Source organism: Candoia aspera, chromosome 5 (genome assembly GCF_035149785.1).
Source record: "Candoia aspera isolate rCanAsp1 chromosome 5, rCanAsp1.hap2, whole genome shotgun sequence".
Classification (NCBI taxonomy): domain Eukaryota; kingdom Metazoa; phylum Chordata; class Lepidosauria; order Squamata; family Boidae; genus Candoia; species Candoia aspera.
The window spans coordinates 113,418,619-113,431,363 of record NC_086157.1 but is presented as its reverse complement, the minus strand read 5'-3'; the positions used below and the strand labels follow the sequence as shown (position 1 = coordinate 113,431,363).

General features: G+C 44.8%; 2 protein-coding genes across 2 annotated transcripts in view; one reads left to right on the top strand and one right to left on the bottom strand.

Annotated features, from left to right (window-relative positions):
* The window catches only part of SERPINH1 (serpin family H member 1), a 415,650-nt gene that overhangs the window by 141,430 nt on the left and 261,475 nt on the right, over nt 1-12,745 (bottom strand). The gene's annotated exons all lie outside the window — the stretch shown is intronic.
* Nucleotides 1-12,745, top strand: part of GDPD5 (glycerophosphodiester phosphodiesterase domain containing 5) — a 136,390-nt gene that overhangs the window by 90,625 nt on the left and 33,020 nt on the right. Inside the window, exons 6-8 of the mRNA XM_063305986.1 lie at nt 711-809; nt 3,633-3,726; nt 7,152-7,297. Coding sequence (XP_063162056.1) covers nt 711-809; nt 3,633-3,726; nt 7,152-7,297 — 339 coding nt within the window. The remainder of the gene's footprint in view (nt 1-710; nt 810-3,632; nt 3,727-7,151; nt 7,298-12,745) is intronic.

Genomic DNA, 12,745 nt, shown 5'->3' with positions numbered 1-12,745 from the left:
ATAGCTTGCCTGACTTTAAAAATCAGCCCGGAAAAGGTTGCATTTTGGGGGCTGAACCGTTCTGTGGATGGTGGCTTAAGTCATCCAATATGGGAGTTTTTCCAGAACTGGCAAGTTTTTTATGCTTCCAGAACAGACTGAAGTGAAACAGAAACAGCGTCTTGGAAAGCAGCTGAAGGATGCTCAGGATCCAGAAGTGCTCCCGTTTTCCAAGACTCTGTTTCCCTTCTCTTGCTTCTTATTCTCAGCACTTGAAATGAAAACCGCTTTTCCAGTCTCGATCTGAATTGCAGGCAAGATAAAGGGACAACTCGATGCCTCCTTTCTTCTGCATACCCGGAGGGGAAATTGACGTTCTGAAAAGTTAACTGGGCTGTGACTTTGCACAAAACATGTCCACCAAACCAGAGTTTGATAGCAGCTTAGACATCTCAGCATGAGCTTCCATAGATACGGGAGTCGTATCCAAGTGGCGGGTGTTAGAAGTGTTTGTGAGCATGCGTATACTCCCAAACACGGAGGCACGCTGACCCTGGGGGAACCTCTGCTTGATAGGCCTCGTCTGGCCTGCCAGGCTGAGATCTTCTATGTGGCGGCGAGCTAAGATCAAACCAGAGTTCCCCCTCTGCTTCCATCGATATAGTTCAAGTAAAATATAGCCCACAGACGGATAGAAGTAATAGAATGAAATCTCTTTGCTTGCATTTCAGATTGGGTTGATAACTACCTTGATCTCGACTGTTGTTACTATGAGTTCAGTAGCCCAGTTATGGGACGATGAATGGGCTATGGTGGTCATATCTTTGCAAGTAAGTGTTTTCACTGATTGTGTTTTCACTGATTGTGGAGCCCAACAGTATGTTCTTTTGCCCTAAGTTTGGTCCTGTGCAGTTAAGCGATTGTAGCTCCGTTCCCAGCCTTTAGGAAATCAGCTTTCCTTAAAAACCAGCTTTCCCCTGATTTTTTATAGGGCTTTTATATTCTTTCTTTCCTCTCCCTCTCATTGATGGGTTTTTAATCCTTTACACGGGTTTGTTTGAAATTGATTTTCCTGCATAAGCTGCTGAAAGTTTTTTGGTTGCGGCAGCATAGAAATATGTTTAACGCATAAATTAATTAATTGGTTAAAAAGCCAAACGCTAGCTTGAAAGATAGGTTTGACGTTGTGCTATGCGGAAGCTGTGCCAGTTTCTGTTCATCCAGGGAAACATGATTTTTGACCAGGCTGAACTTTTGTAAGATTAGTTTTATTGTACAGATAGTCCTCGACTTACGACCATTAATTTTGGGACTGTTTGAAGTTAGATGGTGCTGGAAAAAGTGACTTGCGACTGGTCCTCGCACTTACGGCCATCACAGCATCCCTGCGGTCACATGATCAAAATTCAGGCGCTTGGCAACTGGCATGTATTTATGATGGTCACAACATCCCGGGGTCACTTGATCACCATTTGTGATCCCAGCCGACTTCCGACAAACAGTAAATGGGGGAAGCTGTATTCACTTAACAACCATGTGATTCACTTAACAACCATAGTGACCCACTTAATGACCACCTCATTTAGCAACAGAGGTTCTGGTTCCAATTGTGGTCATAAGTCGAGGACTACCTGTACTGGAAATCACTAGGCTGATCTGGACAATATTGCCATCCTGATTTGGGATGGTTCTTTGACGATGGGGAACTGAGGGTCTTCCATCACACATGCCCCCTTTGCTTTTAACTGGGTGGGCTGACAGGTTCAACCATGGAGCTCTGCCAGTGATTTTCTACTCTTTCTCAGCCAGCATGGCTGTCCTTGCAAACATCACCCCCACACCAGAGTTGTACATGTGTCTGTGTGTACGGAGAACACAGTTCTCATTGAAAACATCCTTGACTCCAGATTGCAGTTGTCATGGCAACATTCTGGGCCTTGTTCTCGTTTGTGGGTTGGTGGTTGGCAGCCTTCACCTTTCTGAAAGCTGAACTTCCTTGGACACTGAAATGGGTTTTCTATATAACAAGGAGCTCTGTGTAGCTGGCAGGTGGGGGCAAAGATTGAGGGCCCCGCATGAACCTTGTAACTCCCTCCGTCCCATATTCTCCCCTCTGTCCCTCCTCCTCAATCACGTTGGATTTATTTCTGGGCTGGGTGGGAGCAAGGGTTTCCTACCTGTTTCCACCTGGCATTTTGGTCTGAATCCTGTCATAAACATGGATTCTGCAAGGCTGTGGTAGATTATCTAAGTGCCTGTGATGTAAGCAGGAGCCATTTGGCATAGTAGTTCAAGGCACCTGGCTAGAAACCGGGAGGCCGTGAGTTCCAGCCCAGCCTTGGGCACGAATAATCCAGCTGGGGGGCTTTGGGCCAGCCCCTCCCTCTCGGCCCAGGAAGAAGGCCAGGGCCAACCGCTTCCAAAAATGCTGCCAAGAAAAATGCAAGGACCTGTCCGTGTAGCTTCCAGGAGTCAAGAACAACTGCAAGGCGCCCCCCCCCCCGAAATAGATATAGGAAAGGCACGTAGCCCCTCTGGAGGCTGATTAGGAGGCAAATGCAGAACAGGGCATCATGCAGAGACCAAATTCCTGGAGCTGGAAAAGGACCTTGAAGGAATCTTGCAGCCATATCACAGGATTGTCTAACTTCTGCAGAAATATCTCCACTCCCCAGACCACCCTTGCATTAGCACATTCCTCCCCAGATTTACTGGGAATCTCCTTCCCTACAAATCCCAGTCATTGGTTTGAATCATGCTGCTTGGAGGGAAGGGAAATCATTCCGCTTTGTCTTCTGCACAATAGCCCATGGGTGTAGAGGGCAGAGGGAATGGCTTTGAGGGACAGGAGGAAGAGTCGCTACCAAGACAACAGGCGGATAAAAGAGGACCGAGGCCAAGGCAGGAATGTAAAGTGTGTAAATGTCTCTGACAAGCCCCTCCCTAGTTCTCACAAAGATACGGGTAGTCCTTGACTTATGACCATTTGTTTAGTGACCATTCAAAATTATGACGGCACTGAAAAAAGTGACTTACGACCAGTCCTCACACTTACGACTGTTGCAGCATCCCTCCGCTCGCATGATCAAAATTCAGGCGCTTAGCAACCAGCATGTATTTATGATGGTTGCGGTATCCTGGGGTCACATGATCGCCATTTGTGACCTTCCCAGCAGGCTTCCGACAGGCAAAGTCAATTGGGAAGCCGGATTTGCTTAATAACCATGTGATTCGCTTAACGACCACTGCAGAAAAGGTTGTAAAATCCGATGTGACTGCCTTGCTTAGCAGTGGAAGTTCTGGTCCCCACTGTGGTCATAAGTTGAGGACTACCTGTAAAGGGAGGGAGGGAGGGGGAAGCATATTCAGACTTGCAAGATTCTGTTACTATAACTTTACAATAAAAATACTACTGGGCTACGTGATACTAGATTCCTAGTCTGATACACTTTGAAGGGCTGAAAATGGGGTAATGGAAGGGCCCCCAGTTGAAAACTGATCTAATTCATTGCAGCCTTGTAGAACTGGCTCTCGGATCCATGCGAATGCTGTTCTTTTCCTTTACTTCCCCTCTCTTTCTCATGTTACCATTAGCTGTCCAGGAAATAACGCTTGCCTGCTGATGGCCCGCTAATCCTTTTTGTCCCACCCAGGCAACGGCTCCCTTTCTGCATCTAGGAGCGCTTGTGGCTGTCACCGCTCTGGCTTGGTTGGTGTCCGGGCAATTTGCGAAAGCAGAAAGAGCCGGTGAGTAGAACTGGGGTCCTTGCTCAGCCGGAAAAGTGGAATGACCGGGAAGGGAAAGGACAGACAGAGGACAAAATGAGGATCACATCTTCACGATGCAAGCTCTACCCCTGTTGTAGGGGTGTGGTGAGGTCACACGAAGGGAAGGGAAGGAGCGTGCATCGCGACCCTGCGCCGCTCACTTTGTGGTATGGACAGAATTGTTGGATTCTGCAGATGCCTCTGGTGGGACCCCGAGAGAGATGCCTGGGGGAGACTTAACCAGGCTTTGGAGATCCAGAGAAATTTTTCTTAAATTTTGTTTCTGTGAGGCAGGCATAATGCTTTATGGAGAAGGAAAATAAAGATTAAGGGAGCCGGGATGAAAAGTACAGGTAGTCCTCGACTTAACAATCACAGTGGGTGCCAGAACTTCTGTTGCTAAGCGATGCGATCGTTAAGTGAGTCACACCCGATTTTACCACCTTTTTTGCTGTGGTTGTTAAGCGAACCACTGTGGTCATTAAGCGAATCTGGCTTCCCCCATTGACTTCGCTTGTTGGAGGCCCCCTGTGAAGGTTGCAAATGGCGATCACAGGACCCTGGGATGCTGCAACCGTTGTAAATACACGCCAGTTGCCAAGATCCTGAATTTTGATCATGTGACTGTGGGGAACGTGCGATGGTCATAAGTGCGAGGACCGGTCATAAGTCATTTTTTAGGGCTGTTGTACCTTTGAACAGTCATTAAATGAATGGTTGTAAGTTGAGGACTACCTGTAGGATTTAAATTGTACCTTTAGCTAAAGCAGAATTGATTTCATTTAACGTGCTGGACAAGCCGGTGTAGCTTGTAAATCATGATTTATGGTTTAGTGTCTTGTGGAAAGCTAGCCAATGTGGTTTATTCAGTACACCTCTGTTAAACTGGTGCACAGATGTGTTATTTGTGTCCAGCCTGGGTAAAACCCTGCCGCCTATTTTCTTAACGTTCATCATGATAAAGCCGTTGGCATCCAATAGTGGCCACGATGACGTCATGGGCATCATATTATGTCACCTTGCCTGGGATGGGAGGGGGGACAGCTATTCATGGGGTTGGTTAGCGCCGCGCCAAGGGGAAGATTTCATCTCCCATCTTGAATTTTTATATTTTATATTTTATATTTTATGTTTTATGTTTATATGTATTTATATTTATGTATTTTTATATTTATAATCATATTGAATTGTTTTTAGCAATTGTCATTTGTATTATCTGTAAGCTGCCCAGAGTCGTCACGCGCAAGATGGGCATTAGAGAAATTAATAAATAAATAAATAAATAAATAAAACAAAATACGTCATTGTGCAGTTGAAGCACATGATGCCATCCCTCTTCCCTTCCCATGAAAGAGGACGCTGGCGGGGTTTGCCCGTGTATTTTTGGTTGTATCTTTGTGTCTACGTGAATTAGAAAGGTGTGGGGGGTTTTGTTCAAAAAAAAGAAAAGGCAGAGATGGACAAGCAAACTGAAATCCGTGCCCGATTAAATCCCCAGCTTTCCAGATGAAAAAGCATGAAGTTGGTATCTATATTACAAAGAGGGTTTTGGATTTTCAATTTCTTGGTTTGTTTTTCTGAGGGCCAGGGGATATTGCTTTCCTTATGGCCTTGTTAAGTTTTCGCCTTCCAAATGATGCTTCGATGCCCTTGTGGGGATCATCTCCTGCAGTCATAACCGCCGGCTGGAGTTTGGGTATATGAGAAAACATCATGCAGTTTGCTTTTAGAGGCCCAGAAGCTGTAGAGGTTTCCTGGATGCTGGAAAGCCTTTGCCCGTGGCACGTGGAGGAAGGATAAAGCCAGGAAGGAGGAAATGTGTGGAGACACCATAGGGAAGGAATAGGCAGACCATTCAACATTCGGTAACTTAAAATGAGCAGATACTCGCAGCATTTCCCTTTCCATTCTGAGGCTTGCTGCCTTAAGCGTTCTCAGCCGCCCCTGGCTAGAGGCTGTCGTCATAATTCCTGTTAATTCTGATTCAGCCCATCAGGACTGGAGCAGAAATGAAGTTTTGTTGTTGCTTTTAATCTGCATTAGCACACGCAGTGTTTGCAAAACTATAGCAGGTTTCAAAGGAAGGCTTCATGGAGCAATGCAACTCTAAAACTAAAAAAAAAATTAAAATGTATTACCTACAGTAATTCTATGCCTTTTGCAGAATTGCAAAACACATAAGGTTGAATGTGAAACCTTCAGCAGAGGGGTGTTGAGTGTCAGGAAACAAACGTGGAAAAACTAGGGTGAGAAAGATGCGGCCTGCTTAGCCATGGACAGAAAGAGCGAAGGCCATTATTATAAAACAGCAATACAAGAAGAGAACAAACTACCGGTAGTCCTCGCTTAACCATTTGTTTCGTGACGGTTCGGACTTACAATGGTGCTGAAAAAAACCGACTTATTACCAGTCCTCACACTTACAACCGTCACAGCATCTCCAAAGTCATGTGATCTCTGTTTGGGCACTTGGCAACCGGTTCACATTTATGACCATTGCAGCATCCTGTGGTCACGTGATCGCCATTTTCGACTTTCCCAGCTGGCTTCTGGCAAGCAAAATCAATGGGGAACCAAGTGATTCACTTAATGACCATGTGGTTTGCTTAGCACCCTCAGTGATTTGTTTAATGACCACCGGAAAAAAGTTTGTAAAATTGGGTCAGATTCGTTTAATGACTGCTTTCCTTAGCAACTGAAACGCCAGTCTCCATTGTGGTTGTTAAGTGAGGACTACTTGTACATCTCAGCAGTAAACTGGGAGTGAAATGATTGTAGCACATTTATGTGCTGGCATTCACCCTCATTTGCATTCTGCATTAGAAATTAAATTGAATTGAATTGAAATTCCAACTTCTGGAGAATAATATTATTTGGAATTAGGATTTTCTTCCAAGAAAGGGAAAACATGTGGAGATGACTTGGATAGGAACAAGTACCGAAAATTATCTTTGTTGACAGGGGGAACCCTGGAAGTCTATGAGACGAAAACCCAAGGGACTTTTGGGGAAGAGTGGGGCAGGTGGGTTGGTGGGTGGGCGAGTCTCTCCCAAGAAAGAAAAAAAAAATCAGTGTTATGGGAAAAATTGAGAACAAGGTTCTTCTGGAAGTGGGAAAGGGTACAGATCGTCCTTCTCCAAGGCATTCAAGATGGAATGCCTCTTCTGGCAACCTTCTCAAGCCTGGACATTTTTGGGAGATGTGGAATGATCCCTCAAATTTCCAGCTAACATGGTCACAACTATGATTTCTGGGGCTTGATGTCCATGCAAATACCCAGGAAGGTTGTTGAATGTCCTGGTGGGGACTGAGTTGCTTGTTCCTCTTTTTTTGGGAGTGTTCCAGTCTTTGAAGACCAGTCTTACCCTCTCTCTCTTTGACATCTCCCATCTTCCTCCCTCCAGCTTCCCAGCTCCTGATGTTTGGGACCTACTTTGCAGTTGTCCTTGCGCTTTACCTGGTGCCCCTCACGATCTCTTCCCCTTGCATCATGGAAAGGAAGGACCTCGGGCCCAGGCCGGCTATTCTTGGCCACCGCGGAGCACCCATGGTAGGTAGGCCTCCTTTAATTGCTTGCTCCCTCCCCTGCTTGAAGTGCAGATGAGATTGAGCGCCGCTTTCTGCCGCCTATTGACTGTCTCACGGTGGGGGATCCACTCAGAGATGTGAAAGTGAGCGAAAGATCCCCAAGGATTCTGCGCAGGGGTGACCCTGAAGAATTCAGGGCTGACCAGTGGGGTTCTTCTCCATGAAGAGTAATGCATTCCGCCTATGGGAACCCTCCTACCTTTGTGCTGTTGATTTTTCGTACAAGGAGAGGAGAATTGCCACCCTGCTGAAATTCACCATTTCACCACCATTTCAGATGTACAGTTGGGTGCATGGCTTCAGAAGCCATCCGTGGCTTGTGGCTGCCCATCTTTGTGGTAGGCAATGGGCATGCTTTGACACGAGTCCGCTTCCTTCTTAGCTACAGCTGTGGAGGGTTTTTTTCTCAGCATGGTCATTCATGTGCAGATGTTCCATTAGGGAGCACCTAAAGTCACAGCACAGAAGGTGTTACCTAGGCAGGTAATGAAATGTCTGCCAATGACAAATTGAGCTCAAGAATTCTTGCAATCCGGCGTGCCAACCCTGGACTACATACTTGCTCTTCCATCTCAGCTTTTTCCATACGTATGTGCCTCAGCTGGGAGAGGGTGTTCTGGAGACAGATGTTTCCCTTGCAGGAGAAAGGTGATAGCATTATTACCTTGACCTCCCCAGCGGTTTTTCACAGCTCCTGCCAACATCAGTCAAGGATCCAGGACAAAAAGGCAGATAAACTTGCCTGCAAGTAAGGAAGAGGCTTCGAAGCTCTTTTCCAATGCGTGACTGCTTTGCTTGCGTGCTTTGCAAATCCTTTCCTTCCATCCCAGCCATGTGTATTTACTTCCCAACCTCATTATCTTAAAACTAAGCTTTAAGCTGTCCACCAACCTAATTCTCTTAAAAGGGGTGCTTCTGTTTCATATGAATATTGGTTGAGCTTTGGCTTCGAATGACCATAACAAAAAGGAAGTTGCATGGGCCACTGTCGTAAAACAAGGAAAGGACTGACTGTGTGATTAAAAATCTAAAGATGCTCCATTACACAGAATAAAGGGTAAGTGGGAGGGCTTTTATTTTGCTTTCAATTGAATTGACCTTGGAGCACCCCTACCGTCATCCAGATTTGGAAAGAGAATGTCTATTTTTATGCAGAGAAGCAGCAGCTTTTTGAATGAATGTGGCTGTCCTTGTAGGAAGCGGATCTCCCATTATTTCTTGGTCAACCAAGGTGTGCAGTGGCTTCACGATCAGGCCCCTCCTGATGTGGGGATGTGAAAGGCCAGCGTTTCCCAACCAGATGTCCTGGGGATGGTGGGCTTTACAGAAGACACCAAATTGGGGGTGATGGTGCCTAGAGCCTCCAATATATGTTGGAGTATACAGTAAGTCAACAGCAGATGTAGGATAAATTTTGAGTAGCTGGAGAGCACGTTAAAAAAAATCAGGAATTGGTAGTAGTCTTACCAGTGATTCTTCACTCCTGGAATCTTTGGGCAAGGGGTGGAAAGGAATTCTGGGAGTTGAAGTCCACACATCTTAAAGTTGTCAAGGTTGAAAGACACTGTCTCAAAATGTTGGAAAACCCCTTGCAAAATGACTTCAGTCTCTCTCCAGTTTTGAAGTGTGGTTCCCAACACGGGCAGCATTCAAGTGTAAATAATAACAGCAGCAGCAGCAGCAAATAGAAGTAGAACAACTGTGGCAACAGAAGGCAAAGATAGTACCAGTAGTAAGAGGCGCCTTGGGTACAATCCCAAAACATCTGGAGCGCCCCTTGAACCCCATCAGCATAGTCAAAATCACCATCCGTGAATTGCAAAAGGCAGCTTTGCTTGGAACAGCTCACTTCCTGCGACGATACCTTTAATGTTGTTAAACCTCAATGTCTGCCTATCCCAGGTCCTTGGGAAGGACTCGAGAGGTGGACAAAAATGCCAAATCCGGTCTAAACATCTGGCTGACTGTGCGATCCACCATAATAATGTCATCACCTGAAATCTTGCAGAGCCCTCAAGTCAACAGGAATAGCAAACCCTTCGATTAGAGGCTGCGTTTTCTTTTACTTTGAGTTTGTTTCCTTGAGTTTGTTGTTTATTATTATTTCTTTCCCCTCAAGATAGCCCTGAGTTGTATGAATGAGAAAATCAGGGAAACCGCTCAGAAGGATTTACACTGAGTAAGTCCTTCGTAGCCTCTCCGCCCCTCTCATGTTTAACATGGGAGCCAGCAATTGGCAAACCTTTGGCATGCCTGGTGCCATTTCTCAATTTGGCACGATGATCCAGGCACCCTCTTAATTTTGTCTAATTATTTGAACTCCTGGAAGACCTCACCCCCGAGATGCTGCCCAGCATCTTGCACAATTTCAGCCTTACTTTGCAAAGTTTTGATGTTCTCACGCGGGATGGGCCAAATATCACGAGATCGCCTGGTCTTGCAAATGCCCTGCTGTCTGAAACTTTGGATATTTGTTTTGATATAGTTTTGGAAGTCTGTGGACCCCACGGAGAGGTGGGGCCCCTGCTGCCAACCCCTGCTGTGCAGTTTCCAAACCTCACATTAATGGCACAGTGGAGACTTCCGGAACTAAAACGGGGCTTCTCTGCTGGAATGGCAGCTGATCAGAGGCTCAGAAATCTGCCTCCCCCCCAGTCTCCCCAGTCTAAAACTCAGTGGCTTGCTGGGTTTCCGATTAAGTGATGCAAATCTCTTCCTTCCGCAGCGGAGTTTTAACCAGGCTGACTTAAATCAGACATGGCACGGCAGGCTTCAAAGGGCCCTCAAACCTTTTCCTACTTTGTTTCATCTAACCCCCCCCAACCTTCCTTTTTATGAATCAAAAAGGCATTTTTGCCGCTTATACCGTCAATTGGCCCAGCTTGGGCCGAAGGAAAATGAGTGCAACTCTAAAGCTCCATTTAATTCAGTGTAATCTTTCCAAATTTGGAAGATACCCTTTCCCCCCCTCCATTTCTGAAATGAAAATAGCATTATTATTATTATTATTATTATTATTATTATTATTATTATTATTAATGTTTTTACTTGTCAGCCACCCAGAGTGGTTGGGAGTCGGGCGGCATACAAATTTAATAAATAAACAATCATTCAAACAAACTATAAGAAGGAGATTGCAAATTTCTGTTGTTATAGCCGATCTCAATAAAAGTAAGTTTGTTTATTTGATTTCTATAGCTGCCCATCTCAACAAGTGACTCTGGGTGGTGTACAATCATTAAAACATAAGACAATTGAAAGAGCACAAAATAAATATATATGGTCGCCAAGTAAACAATTGCCATAGATGTTAATATAGCCCAGAAATGGGGCCCTTAGCACACTTGGGGCCCCAAGCCCAGGCACATAACCAGGTCTTCATGGCCTTATGAAAGCCTTTTAGCCTTTCTGTGGAGCTGATGTTCCCCGTCTGGTTGACCTCGTTGGGCTGACAATAATCAGCTTTTAAATAGACCTTTAAAATCCTACACAGATTTCAGTTGTCCCAGGATACACCATTCTGGACCTCCCAGGTTTCCATTCTACCATCCCTGTTAGTTCGTTTGCTCATTCATTCATTCATTCATTCATTCATTCATTCATTCATTCATTCATTCATTCATTCATTCTGCTTGTTTTGTCCCCTGTGGACTGTTTTTGGAGCCGGTTGACAGGGCTCTCTCTCTTAAGCTTCTCCTCCTAAAAGGTTTAACTGACTCTTTTTCTTTTAACTTCTGCCAGCCTTGGGGTTCCTGCAAGCCAGGTGATAATTCCCTTTTATTCTAGTACGTAGTCACGGCAACCACCACCGATACACACACACACATACACACAAATATATATATATATATATCAAAATAAAAGGGCATCTCATAAACATCTGTATCTCTGTCTACAAAGTCTTGCACAACAGCTGCAGTTAAAGATCACCGTATTTCCTATCATTCTGTTTTTCTGTTACTGTTTTACTTTTTTTTCTTTCTGTGGTTTTATCGAGATAAAGCAAAAATATTTTTTAGAAAGAAAATTGTGGGTATTTAATTTAATACAGTTTTAATGGAGAGATGCCCCCCTTTTTGGTTTATACAACCTTTAAGGTGCCTTCCAACAATAAGGAAATAAGCATAAAATAAAACATATACAGGTAGTCCTCGCTTAATGACCACAGTTGGGCCCAGAATTTCAGTTGCTAAGTGAAACGGTCATTAAGTGAATCTGACCCAATTTTATGACCTTTTTTGCAGCAGTTGTTAAGCGAATCACCGCAGGTGTTAAGCAAACCACATGGTTGTTAAGCAAATCACGTGGTTCCCCATTGATTTTGCTTGCCAGAAGGCAGCTGGAAAGGTAGAAAATGGCAATCATATGACCACGGGACGCTGTGATAGTCATAAATGCAAACTGGATGCCAAGCTCCCAAATCATTGATCATGTGACTATGGGGATGCTGCAACGGTCATAAGTGTGAGGATTGGTTGTAAGTTGTTTTTTCCTGCACCATCGTAAGTCCGAACCATCACTAAATGAATGGTTGTTAAGTGAGGACTACCTGTACTTAAAACAAAATCCACAACAGGTTACATAATTATCTGGAAACTTCCATTAGTCCAGAATGCAGTGACCCAGTTCTCAGTGGGTTCTTAATTTGAGCATGATGCGCCTTCCTTTCAGCTTCTGTGGGTAATTCAAAGGGCTGCTTTTGACCTCTAAAGTCCAATGTAGCTCAGCTGTGAGGTGCCTCTCCCACCTGCTTCAACCCATCTGCTGCAAAGCCCCCAGGAAAACCTATTAGCAATTTTCCTCTTTTGGGGGTAACCCAGATGGCATTTCTTAATGGTTGCAGTGTCTGCTCTTTGGAACATATTCTGCCATGACATTCAGGAAACTTATCAGGACTGTCAGCCTTCCCAGGTAGACCAGACAGGAAACACGACCAGATGAGCTAATTCTACTTTATTATAAGGCTGCATTGACAGAATCTTGCAAGTCCAAAAGTACAATTCTCCCACCGTCTTCTTTACAGCCTGAGAAACCAGGGTGGGTCCCTTCTGAGCCTCTTTCTCCACCCATTATGCAGCTGCGGGCTAAGCCCTCTCTTATCTGACCATTCCCTTGGCAGCGTCTCTTCCCCCCGTCTCTCAAGGTCTTCCCCACATACCATTACAAGGACTGAGGAAATTACTAGAAACAGAGCTATTGAAGCGGGCTCTGGATATCTTGTACATGACCTTCTAGTTATTACTTTCTTGTCATCTTCTCCCCACCCCCTTCTTGTTAGAACTTATATTTTCTTTTTTGATATATAAAGTTTTTACTGAAAGTTTTTACATATATAAAAGGTAAATGGAAAGAAAAGAAAGAAGAAAAAGAGAAGAAAGAAGAAGAATGTGAAGAGCCAAACAGAAGAAGG